Source organism: Monopterus albus, unplaced genomic scaffold (genome assembly GCF_001952655.1).
Source record: "Monopterus albus unplaced genomic scaffold, M_albus_1.0 scaffold323.1, whole genome shotgun sequence".
In the NCBI taxonomy this organism is placed as follows: domain Eukaryota; kingdom Metazoa; phylum Chordata; class Actinopteri; order Synbranchiformes; family Synbranchidae; genus Monopterus; species Monopterus albus.
In genome coordinates this window covers 29937-43370 of record NW_018128203.1, presented here as the reverse complement: position 1 = coordinate 43370, position 13434 = coordinate 29937, and the positions used below count along the sequence as shown (strand labels likewise).

Below are 13434 nucleotides of genomic sequence, written 5' to 3'. Positions count from 1 at the left end.
TTACAGCCAGGTCATATAATCATTCTTTTAATTCTATCTTCTTGATTATCAAAACACATTCTTTGTCTGACTGCCTGTTCAAAGAATGACACAGCACTGATGCACTGAAATAATTATGATTGATATAAATGCTACGCTTGGAAAATGACATTTAGCAACCTTAGAGAAACTTCCTATGTGTTGCTTGGCTTTCCACACATATCTACGAGTTGTACACGGCATATGCAATACAAATTAGACTGATTAACACACTGTGGCCACACCCACCTGAGAGTCTGCTCCAGCCATGTATAATCTGAATGGACTACATGCAAATCGCTACGAGGATGGCAAACAACTGAAAAGAAAATAACGAAATGGCAAAACAATACAAGGGGTAAACAGGAACGATTGAATAAACACAATACAACACAGTATAATCCACAGCAATAACCAAAAACTGGGGAAAATGGTGGACCAGTCAAAAAACACTGGAAAAAACAGCAATGAAAGGACATGCAGGAAGTGTCCTCAGTGAGCAAAAATACACACCAGTGTGTACAAAGATACACTGAAAAACACATACACAAACACATATAGGCTGTACCTCTTGCAGTTGTAGTCGTACTCTGCTGAAAAGTCGAAACCAGTTCGCCTTGGCTCTGGCGTGACCAGGTTCCATGGGCTCCCTCTTTAGGAAGCTAAAAAATAGATTGAAAACATTTTTCAAAAAACTATTCATGTGCTGGTATGTACTCAATTAGTTAATGTACTGAATGTACAGAAATACAATAACTACAGGATTGATAGTCACCGCATTAAAGGGACACTCCATGAGGTTTGCACAGTTTACAATATTTGTAATGAGAAGTACCATACAGCTTGTGAAAACTCCTGTACGTCGTCTGTCTTAAGTTTGAGAACTTCTGTAAGGAGACATCACATTTAGTACTAGGAAACCTGTGTGAGCTCTGAAACACCACGGCATTTATCGAGCAGGGAGGGTCTACCAAAACATGCCATTAAGTTACTTTGGGGGAAATGTAGGATTTGGTGTTTCTGGGGCTTCATCCATACTTGGCCAACTTCTTCTTCTTCTTCTGGCTGTTCCAGTTAGGGGTCGCCACAGTGAATCATCTGTTTCCACCTCACTCTATCCTCTGCATCCTCTACTCTCACATAAATTAACTTCATGTCCTCTATTAGTACATCCATATATCTCCTCTTTGGCCTTCCTCTTGATCTCTTGCCTGGCAGCTCCATCTCCACCATCCTTCTACCAATATAACTTTCATCCCTCTTCTTTCCAGAGCAGACCTCCACCTTTCCAGGCGTTCCTCCACCTGCTCTCTGCTCTCACTACAGATCACAATGTCATCCGCAAACATCATTGTCCACGGAGATTCCTGTCTGACCTCATCTGTCAACCTGTCCATCACCATAGCAAACAAGAAGGGACTCAAAGCCGATCCTTGATGTAGCCCCACCTCCACCTTGAACTCCTCTGTCTGACCTGCAGCACATCTCACTACTGTTGTACTCCTCTCATACATATCCTGAACTACTCTGACGTACTTCTCTGCCACTCCTGACATCCTCATACAGTACCATAGCTCCTCTCTCGGTACTCTGTCGTACGCTTTCTCTAAATCCACAAAGACACAATGCAGCTCCTTCTGACCATCTCTGTAAATCTCTGTAGTAGCCCTTTAATTAAAGGGTTTACTATAAAGAACATGTCCTCTTTGAAGCTAGTCTCTATGAAACGCAATCTTTTCGCCCTGTTTACAAACAATTGTAGAAGAGAAAACATGATTAAAACATGTAAATACAATTTTTTTATTGGGCATGCTAGTATTGGGCCACTGATTCATCTGAACAGATCTTTTTTTTTGTTATTTTACTATTCCTACCCCCTTCCCCAGTGTTTCCTGTGGTCATATTTTGAACAACTGATTGGTCAGTTGTTTGTATGTATATGTACTATATGTGCTAACTGTTACTTGAATCAACTGCCAGATACAAATCAACTTATTTGTATGTTTGACACTGTGCTTATTTTTAATGTTTTCCTTTCTGAAGTTGTCAGTATAAAAACAGTGTTCACCTTGGAACATGATGCTCCTCTGTTTTACCCTCAGGAGCCGGAGTGGTGCTCTCTGCTGCCGGAGGCTGCTCTGAAGGTCGAGGTTCCTCCCGCGGCACCTCAGATTTGGATTCAGGCCCTAAGGGCTTGGAGTCCAGAGCTGAAACCTGTGATGTTGTTGTAGAGGCAGTTGTAGGGGTGGTAGACAGATCTGGCTGCGTGGGTGCAAAGTGGGGTTTAATGGAGTCTGAGCTGAAAGGAGGCAACGTGTCAGCCTTTGAGACTGGAGGCTGACCAGGAGTCGTGCCAGGAGGCGGGAGAGGATGTAGTGAAGCCTGCTTTTCCAGTGGTGGTCGGCCAGAGGACAAACCATCAGAGGGGGGCATCAAGGTTTGCGCAGTGCTTGTGGGCATGGGAGTGTAGGGTGGTTCCTGGTCTTCACTGAGTGTCCTGTCAAGTGGATACATATCTTCATCTTCCTCATATGGCATCTCCTCCTCATCTTCGTAGTTGTACTCTTCTTCCTCACCATACATGTCTCCCTCCTCTTCGCCATACAATGCCCCCTCCTCCCCTCCATCTTTGAGGTAACCTCCCTCGTCGCTATAGATGCCCTGGTGGTCTTCACCATCCCAGCCTGGGGAGTCCTCTTTGCCATAGCTGACGGAGGAGTGGCAGGAGTGGTAGGAGTCGTTTTCATCGTAGAACTCTGAACCTCGCAAGCTCTCACCGTCATCAGGAACAAACTCTTCACTAAGCTGCGAGCTGCCTCGGCTCAACTCGCCTGATGAGGCGTAACGACTGTCTGTGGGACTGAAGAGAGGGGAAGACACAGACATGCATTATTTAAACACACCTACATGGGTTTAAAGATAAACTGAGGGAGTTCCCAAAGGTTTTGCTGTCACAGTGACACTTACAGAGTTTGTGTTGGGACCAAGGAGAAAAGGAGGAATGACTTTAAACAAACTTTGGAGGGGTTGTTAAAGCTAGTGATGAATCTATGTGCCTGCATTTTTTTTTTAATTAATGGTACTAGTTCACACACTAATGAATACACAAGCCATAAAAAGCACATTTATTAAAAAGGTCTATTTAGATGAAAGACAGAGAACCTGGAGAAGCTGTGGGTAAATTATTAGCCTGGTAGAACAAAACTCTTTCTGCAGATAAATAAATGAATAATATTTATTCACAGTGATGACTAAGGCCATTAGACATTGATACTGACCGTGAGTCAGGAAGAGACTTAGACACATACAAAAACAAATCTTACACACACAGGGAAACACTATTGTTTCATTTCTAATGATTACAGTCTTACAGGTTCAATAATGTAGGAGCAATAAAGGAGAGAGCTGTATAATCACTTTGGGCTGTGAACCACAGGGAATACACAAGAATGAATGAGTGGACACATTAATACTCAGTCACAACACCCCTATTCATTGGGTATTTCACTATCACTCTCTTGTCCAACGCAATGACTGACAGACAAATGCTTGCATAATGCTTGAGTCTAAATACACGTTTGCCTTCATTCTCAACAAAGAATAAGAAAAGGATATGATGCATTGAAGATGAATGTGAACATAATTTGTCTTGGCCTCTCTTCTAGGGTCCCATTATTAGGTTGAAGACCTTCTGCTGTCGCACAAGTGGAAATTAAATGTGCATAATTACCAAGTATGGGACAGACAGAATAAGGCAGAGCTCTCCTTAAAACTTCACATACAGGATGAGGCTGTAATAACAGGCTGCCACAACAACAGATGCACGCGCGCACACGCACACACACACCCAAGCTTTTCCACAAACTCCAACCAACAATTAACCTCTCTGTCTCTGACTGTTATGCAACAACACACATCTTATCAATCACTCGCCCACACGCAAAACGGAAAACTGCACAGACACTTAACAATGGAGAAGATGAGCAGGATGCATAAACTGTGACACTGATTTGTGATTCTTCCCCAGAAACACAGCAAAGATAAATGCAGCACCAGTAGTTTTCAATCAAAATATAAAATATATACATATATAAAAATAGGGTAAGAGCACATGCATGCAAGCACAGCGAGCGAGGAGGACGGGACAAGTCCACCACTGACATCACAGCGAGACTGAGTCACAGGCTGGAGCAGGAGGAAGAAGAGGAGGTATTTAGACCCACCTATCGGACAGTGAATGCCTACTGTCTAGAGAATACTGACGACTGGTGTGCCGGCTCGACCCTGAGCCTGAGTCGATATCACTGCGCCCGTTGGTGGCCGAGTCTAAACTATCATAGCGTCTGGTAAGAGGAGCAGGGAGGGAGGTGGGGAGGAGGGGAGAGGTGGGAAAGGAGCATCAGTAGAGCTCAGTGCAAATCTTTCAAAGTTCTAACCAAACTGAGCCTCTGCACTGCCTGTTTAAAGAATAGCATAACAGTTTTTCATATCTGTTGTAAAACAACAGCCATACAAACTCTGAAGCAATTTGCTTGCTGTAATCATTTTTCCTGTTCATACTGGCTGTTAAGAGATCTCTCTGCAGTCCTAATTCTGTGCAAAAACACATAACATTTAAGCAAAGATAATATCAGACTTCAGCAGCCTGAGTTATTCAAATCAATTGGATATATTCAAAAATTACTGCTTTTTTTTAGAAAAAAGGAAGGAAACACTGTTAGTGGAAATATAAAGGGGCAATTTTCTACTACCTTTGGAACTTTGGAATATATCTACAGTATTTGATTTGATCCCACATTGCAAGTGCATCAATCTGTCAATGGCCAGTATGAATAGGAGTCACAATTACTGAAAGAAATGTTCATATGCACACCTGGCTATTGTTTTAAGACAGACTTGAAAAATTGTGAATCTATCCTTTAGGCCTTTCACTGAGGTTGAGTTCTTCAAAATTTATTTCACCAATCTGAGTCTAATCAAATCAAAAGGTGAAACTTTCATATTGAAATGCTTGAATTTTAATCATCAGGCACCTTGAAAAACATGTCTTGAAATATTCAGAACCACTGATATGTTCAGAAATGTATTTATTTTCTGCACAAGTTAGTGCAGAAGCGATCACTCTGGGTTTCTGATGCTCACACACTCAGTATGCGCACAATGACACAGGCACATACGCATTTACACAAAAAAAAATAACCACAAAGGACCACTTCATACATGACCTGTATACAAGAACTGTCTGCCCCAGCATGCTTGTATACACTGAGGCCAGGGTTATTCTCTAGAGGAGGAGAGCACAATGGGACAACATGTTACCGCATACAAAACAGTAAAACCAAAGAAGGCCACAGGGGCTCATCTAACTGAAGGCTATATGCTAGACCACAATGCTCCACAAAGATGGGGGCTGTGATATTATGCTCTCAATATGAAACTGTTATGTTTCCCTTGTGTTTTTTTTTTATTCCACCAAAACAAAAGCTTTCTCCCTGTGAAATTTGCTGATACCTTCTGACAACCCCCCATGGTAATCTCATGGGTGCACGTAAGCAGTTAGGCTCAAGACAGAGAAACCGCTCTGCCCCAGTCTTGTTTGTGGCTGAGTAGTGGCTGTAATGTGCTCATTACCTCATGGCTCTGTGGTCATAGTCCAGCTCATGGATATCACTGTTGTAGGAGTGTCTGTAGTGCTGGTGCCTCATGGGATACTGGTGCATGGAAGCGTTGGGCTGGGAGGTGGTGTAGAAGGGTGGTGGGATGCTGTTACTGGTCTCGCTGCGGTAGTCGCTGTCCCTGTCATCCACAGCACTGTCTGGGTCCTCGTCTGTTCGCACAACCACAGCAGGAGATGGGACAAAATGAGCGTATGAAATGAGAATGACTTTGTTATACAGCATTTATAAATAATTTTAACATTTTTCATGTTGTGACCAAGTGGTAACCTCCAAGGCTGAGAAATGATGCCAAAGAAGTGCCAAAACCTGCAGTTCCTCAAATGACCACTTGAGCCTGGCTACAAAAGGAAATCAATACCCAACTTTAGCAGCAGAAATAAACATGTTTACAGCTTGGTACAAAAAACACTTTTGGTCTCTATAGCGAATTTTTGTTATTTACCCATTTAAATTATATTGAGGGTAAATGTTACACATAACTAAGGGCGTAGAAGCTTTGAGTGACAGGTGGGATGACTTTGCCACAAGTGCCTAGTGGCTAGCTGCTAGCTGTCTAGAGAGCTCCATTCACACGACCTCTTTGTCCATTTTTGGATTACCCATAGCAAGCGGAGCGAAGCACTACCAAGATGCCAGCAGCCAGACTTAAGCTTCAAAACCACTCTTCAGAAAACCAGTGGGTGATGTTAAAGAAGGTTTGTAAATCTTTTATATACAGTCAGTGGTTCTGACCCACAAAGGACAATTTGTGTAACAAGGTGTCACTACTGAAACAAATGCTAAATTAACTTTCAGCTATTTTTTATGTGACATAGCATCCCGGCTGTCATTGTAAATCGCAAAATACAACAGGTAAACCAGAAAAACAAATGGCTTTTTTAAAATTTTATTCTGGTCTGGTCACAGGTGTAAGATATGCTCATGTGTATCTTCAGCAAACACCACAGTTTATTTTATTGTATAATAAATTAACTCTAATAGTGTGACTAGAATATGGATATATGCAAAAAGGACGTACAGAAAGGATGTGTGGAGAAAAAAAAATCTACTTGGCAGCTAATGGTCACTGAGAAAACTACACAAGTAGATCAATACCTTAAGTGAGACATAGACAATAAATACCGTAATTTCTGGACTATAAGCCACTACTTTTTTTCATTTCATGCACACAACCTCATCATGGAAAACACACGACGAAATGCATATGATGCAGCATTCAAGTTAAAGCTGATCGATCTGGCTGCCGAAATATGTCATGTTACAACGTGGACACCTGCGGCTATGTACAACATATTTTTTTGTTTTAAATTTAGTGGGTGCGGCTTATATTCAGGTGCGCTCAATAGTCCGGAAATTACGGTACAGAATTACTCCAGGTCATCAGCAGAAGCGCATGAAATAAACTTACTTTGCTGATCTCCCCAAAGACTCCAATTACCTGCAATGAGATAAAGGGTTGAAAAAACAAATTAGTTTGGGCCACAAATTTAACACATCAGTAGTTCACAAAGCCAGCCAAACAATCACGAAGAGATTTGCAGCTCTGGGAAATAATTATTTTAAAATGTAAATCTCTGTGCAGAGAGCTCATAAGTGAGGCAGATCGGTGTGTGTGTACATGTGTGTGAGTAAAGAAAAGCACAAGGGTTTTGGAGAAGGTTTGATCAGCTTTTGTGTAAACACTGCTGGCCTCGATGCTGCTAAGTAACTAAGAACAGAAAACACACACACACTCTATCCTTTCTGTACACACAGATAAACACCACGCCACCAACCAAATCTCTCTGTCCACAGACTATACACACTCATCCACCTGCTCACTATGTCATCATCTGCAGATAGACAGGGCGGTATGTGTCTGACAGCCCAGTGAATGTCAGCTCACATTCATTGCATGTCTAGCAGCTATAAGTCATTCTACTGCTCAGGCAGGCCTGTGTGCGTGATTCATCACGTTAGCTTTCCTCCCTCCTTCCTTTGTCTCATCTATCATCCTCATTTTAGTCTCCTGTCTAGCCCCGTTCTCACTGAATCAGGCCAATGAAGCAGAGGGAGGTGGGGAGAAAACACAGCAGGGGACAGCACAGGAAAAGGTGGATGTAGAGGAGGCTCACAGCACTGGGTGGATGGTGCATGTAGTTGTTGCTCCTGTTCTTCTTGATAGGCATACTAAGGAAAAAAAACAGCAATAAATCTCAGAAAGCACATTTGTCCTGAGGAAAACTGCTCGTAAAAAAACTGACTCTGGCAACTCTGATGTTATTGACTGCCAATGAGTGTAATTACAGAGTACAGAAAAGAACAAAAAAGTAGGAAAGCGGTTATGAAGGAAAATACTATAAAGAGGAAGAAATAAATGGATGAAGAAATACAGATGACACATGGTGCAAAGAAAGTGGTGGGGATCTGGAAAAGAATCAAGTTCTTACATCTTGATCTCTCATGGCATTCAGTTGTTCAAGCTTCTTGGCCCAGTACCTGGCCTCTTCCTCTGGAATATCTGCAACACATAACAAAAACACCTAAGATAATATTATGCTAATCAAATGCTGACCATTATGAACAGTCCTATCTGTATATATAGATTTCCCTATAACGGCTAGAGCCAGCCATAGCTAAACACAAGGCTGAAAAGCAGTGGTTTACTGTCCTCCCTCTTTTACTGGGTGTGGCCAAAAATATGTTTTGTCACACCCCTCATCAATACAGCAGACTGAGAAGGATAAGGCCTGTCATTTTCTATATTAATAGTAGTTTGAGCAATCTCCATACACTGGATGATGCGGCATTAACCGTGAGTAGAGAAAAATCATAGCTGGTCTTAGTTTTTATATGTGGCATGTTGAAAAGACTGTTAATATAGAAAATGACCTGACCTTATCCTTTAAACCACTTGGGGTCTTCCAAAACAAAATTTTCAGGGATGTTAAATTATTCTTTCAATTTTATGACAGCTATATTAACCAGTACAAGAAGTAGCACTAGTAGTAACAGTAACAGAGGTAGTGTTAGTACTGTAACAGCAGTAGTACTAGTAGTAAGGGCAGCAGAAAAAGTAAACTAGTAAAGGTGCTGCTAGTAATGGTCATGGTAATTAGAACTGTATTGTTGCTCTATAGTAGTAGTAGGAGTAACAGCGGTAGCAGTAGTAATTGTTCTTTCTGATTTTTCATATTCAATTGAAATACTGTGAATTGAACCTAAAAAAGCAAATATACAGAACAAAGCAAAAGGTAGGATCAAAGTAGAATGAAAGGCTAAACCTAGTGGCAGTTCAAAGCGTGTGTCAAGCAGCAGCCTGTGAAAGGTCGGGTCTTTGGTTCCACAGATCTCATTCTCAGCCATGATCACATTGGAGTCCAGAGTCAGCCACTGACCTGGACCCTCCTGGAATAAAAAAGGCAAGAGAGGAAAAACAATATGATTAGGGCAATACTCACTGTGCAAATAAACAGGCCTTTCAGCATGTGCTTGAAGTCTGTTATTACTATCCTGGTTCTACATCTCAGATTTTCTCAACTCCAATTTCTTTTGCACATAAATAGCAATCTTGAAAGTGAAATTTCAAGGCAAAAAGAAATATGTTAGAGTAATATTCATTTGGAAAAAGCTATCAACAAATGTTGATGCATTAAAGAAAGTCAGTCAGAATCAAGTTTTTTTGTACAGTAAGTATAGCCAGTGAAAGCTAATTTAAGAGACAAAGAGAATTTGGCAGTGTACCTCATTGGACTGCCGTATGTTGCGCAGAGGGATCCATAAGGTGCCCACCATGGTATCCCAGATCAGCCCTTTATTCCACACCTCCACTGTCAGGCCCAGATCCAGGCGGTTTATTTCACTGCTCAGAAAAAAAAAGAACAAATAGGTTAAGAAGGATGAGTCTGGAAAAAGAAGAGAAAAAAATGTACAACTGAACATTATTAAGATCTGAGTGGAGATAAGGTTGTATACAGTAAACTCACTGCACAGAGGGCTTTCAATACAAATATAGTTCATGCCAACAGGAGCTGTACTCTAATCTAGTGATGGATATGCAATGTGATTCATTCTGCTGAGGAAAATGAGTCATTCGACATGAAGCTGGAAACAGCAGGTTATTGTTAACTAGGCCACCAGCTAGATACAACAGAGAGCACAGACAGGACAACAGCAGAGACTCTCTATTTCCTTATGACAAACATCAGTGAACTCTGTTTTCTATCAAGCAACAGCCATATACAGTATATGGATACAGTGGGTACTTACTAGTATTGTGACTGCATTTTATCAGCACACTAAGCATCTCTCATTGTTAAATACTGTAGTGTCATTTACTTAAGCCAACTGGCTTTCTTAAGAGAATCCAAACCTAATAGTATTCAGCTTTGATATGAGACTACATTTTTCTGTTTCCCTGGGAGTTGAGGACATAGCTGAGAAGGATAGCTGAATGGAGTGTTTATTAAAGGAAAAAGGGGGAGAGGAAAGGAGCAAAAGACAGCAGCATGAAGGAGAAAGTGAGATATGTCACCCCTGAGGTGGCGTCTGTTCATTTGAATGAACAGTATAAATTCCATATTTAATGCATATAAACTAGTTAAAAGATAATAAGGACCGCATTGTTGCATCCACAACCTTATATTTACACTACACTTCCACTGTGAATGCAGAACAAGTTTTTGGAACTACAGTATGTCTAAATTAATTTATGATCATATTGGCAAAAGAAAACATATTACCTTTAAGTAATGCCATTACTTTTAGATCTTAAGTATTTTCATTTCTTAAATGAAACTACATTTAATAAAAGTTTCAGTCTTACAAGTGGACACATACACTGATCAGCCATAACATTATGACCACCTGCCTAATATTATTTACATAGGAGTTAATGTGGCAGTTGGTTGGCACTCGTCTCACTCTACAGCTCACTGTGCATCTTCTGTGAATCCGTTTGCTTCCACAGTTATACTGTCAGGAAGAACACGAATTTGTCTATCACATAGCAAAGGACAAGTTAGAGATTTTTTTTGTTACAAATGTTATCACATCTAGAGTGGTGAGGCTGTTGAATTTGTCATCACAACTATAGCCGCTGAATGTTTCTCTTCATATAGATCAATATACTGTATTTCTCATTTTCAACCATTCTAACAAATGTTCACTCACTCATGCTCACTCATTTTCTACTGTTTAGTCCCTGAACGGGGTCACAGGGGGGGCCGGAGCTGTTAGGGTGATTTTTATTTTATGCACTTAAGAATGGTTTATTTTATAACACACATAAGTTTACATACTTATATGTCACAGTTATGTTTATATAGTTATGAATATCACCCTATGTGTTCACTTAACTACTGGTCAAGTATTTGCTGTGTGAGTCACTGAAACACTAATGCAACATCATAAGTCTTGTCCACTAAATTACTGAATTTCATTAGATTTATGGCTGTAGCTGGCAGAACAGTTTTAATTAAGTGAAACGGAAAGCAATGCGTAATATGGAGCAGTTAGTTGAAACCAAAGGAAGAAGTGAGTGTGTATGTAGGAATTATAGTAGTATAGGTATTCTTCCTCCTTCCTAGGGCGCTGTCCACGATGATTGGAGCAGAGAGGACGGACGGACTGAAGGACCAATAATGGGAGAGTTAAGTCTAAACCACGGCTTCTCCCCAACAGTTTTGGACCAATTAGATAGTAGTACCTTTTCATACAAATATTGTATACCACTAAGTTGAGGTCAGTCTTTCCTGTTTATCCTAAACAGTGAAGATCCATGTGCACATGCTAATTTTGATATGTTAATGCATAATAAATTTCACACTGTGAAATATATATCCTCTTATTAGTCTTCTCTTTTCAATATAAAAAAGAACACGCCTCGCAGAGCCAATCCCGGCTGGCTACACCCTGGACAGGTCCCCAATCCATCGCAGGGCTAACAAATGTTCAATCACATTTTAATCGTTTGAAAAGCACAAGTTAAACTTAAAAATTCCTCATCATCAGTGGGCCTTGGGCATCCATGACTCTGTCAGCAGTTCACCATTTGTCCTTCCTTAGACACCATTGGTAGGTACTAACCACTGCAGACCAACAACACCCACCAAGACCTGCAGTGTGGGAGATGGTCTGACCCAGTCATTTGACCCTTGTCAAAGTCACTCAGATCCTTATGCTTGCCTGTTTTTCCTGCTTACAACATAATAACTTTGGAGACTGTATGTCCTCTTGCTGCCTAATATACCACAAACCCTGACATGTGCTATTATAACAAGATATCCACTTCACCGGTCAGTGGTCATAATGTTATGGCTGATCAGTGTACATTCAAACTAAAACGATACTATGCCGTCAAACTAGGCAGAGAAGAAATATTGACTTTTTATTCCATGCATTCTTCTGCCTGGTGTACATTGCTATTCATAATACAATGTGTAAAGTCATTTAATCTTCTCTCTGACACCTTCAACTTCAATTGGACATATGCAACAGGAAGAAATACTCTGTCAGCCTGGAAACAGTGTGAAAAGGCCCTCACCCAAACACCCACAATTATAACTTCTGTGTACATGAAGAGAAAAGGCTTATTACATCGCAGGTGCTCTTTAAAGAAGGAAACAGTAAGAGGAAGAAGACAGAGGAGGAAGACAAGTGGGTGTGAGGAGCATGGATTGTAGAAAATGAGCAACATAGACTGTACCAAAATTACACAACATAGGCAGATATACAGAAGAAAACGGGATCTAAAGGAGGGAAAGGTGTGCTGAGATGAAAAGGGGTGTGAGAGAAGGCATGAAGCACTTACAACATGAAGTCCTGCTCCCAGCATGGCTGACTGCCACGCACAGCGATGGTTGTGCTCTTAACATTCTGCACCTTCAGGGTCACGTACGTGTTAAATTTCTCTATAAGTAAAATACAAATTCCGTTGTTGCTACTGTGAGTGTTTGCTATGAATCTAATTCTGTGAAAATGATCAACAAATAGATGGCATCCACAGGTAACAGGGCACACTCACCTTGGGGTCCATCAAGCTTGCCTTTCTTCACTGCAAAGCAATTGAAAAAACAAACAGGGAAATTAATGTAATTCAGGAAGAAGTGAGACAGCACATCAAGATTTCACATTTACATGCTGCCAATATAACTTGAGTGAGTCCACAAAGGCTTTTCTCAAACCTACTGTATGCTTAGTGTCATGTTACTTTACAGTCCAAGCAAGCCTGTGCCTGTAGCTCATATCCATGAAAGTATGATTGGCTGGTGGTTGACAAGAACCTGGCATTTTAGAGAGAGGAGGGGGGTGGTCTTCTCTTCTCAGCATGGGACTCCGTCCTCTCTGGACAGAATGCCAGCACTGAATATGAAAGACTGCATCCGTTCAGTGGGAGATGTTAGACTCTCTGAGTCAGAGGGCCAGAAGGTGACAGTAAAAGGTGATGCAGGGCATGAGAGTGGCCACATGCATTGTCCTTTCTGAATGATGTATGTGTGTGTACTCCTGCATGATTGACAATGTGGGTAAAAGACAGAGCAGGGCTGCTTTTTGTGTGACACAATACTGTAGATGAGGCTCTGCTGAGGCACCACTGCCAGCTCCTCCATGTAGGGGACCCTGGAGGTACCACACTGACTTTTAAAACCAGTGATGTCAAAAGCATATTCATTATTCACTGAATCCTGCAGCATGCCAATGCCCAGCACACCTGTGCTCAGCAGTGAGGAATTAATATTCAAAACTCTGGGTTTTAATT

The 13434-nt window shown here is 41.2% G+C and overlaps 1 protein-coding gene across 10 annotated transcripts in view; it reads right to left on the bottom strand.

Annotated features, from left to right (window-relative positions):
• unc13a (unc-13 homolog A (C. elegans)) overlaps positions 1-13434 on the bottom strand; it is a 50165-nt gene that overhangs the window by 32407 nt on the left and 4324 nt on the right. For 6 of the 10 annotated variants that reach the window (XM_020624231.1, XM_020624234.1, XM_020624232.1 and 3 more), the window contains exons 2-12: positions 12700-12729; positions 12487-12586; positions 9420-9537; positions 8960-9083; positions 8126-8196; positions 7811-7865; positions 7105-7134; positions 5650-5845; positions 4242-4361; positions 2087-2878; positions 587-680 (exon numbers count right to left, since the gene is read on the bottom strand). In XM_020624231.1, coding sequence (XP_020479887.1) covers positions 587-680; positions 2087-2878; positions 4242-4361; positions 5650-5845; positions 7105-7134; positions 7811-7865; positions 8126-8196; positions 8960-9083; positions 9420-9537; positions 12487-12586; positions 12700-12729 — 1730 coding nt within the window. The remainder of the gene's footprint in view (positions 1-586; positions 681-2086; positions 2879-4241; positions 4362-5649; positions 5846-7104; positions 7135-7810; positions 7866-8125; positions 8197-8959; positions 9084-9419; positions 9538-12486; positions 12587-12699; positions 12730-13434) is intronic. The other 4 variants (XM_020624237.1, XM_020624238.1, XM_020624239.1 and 1 more) reach the window with 1 other exon arrangement.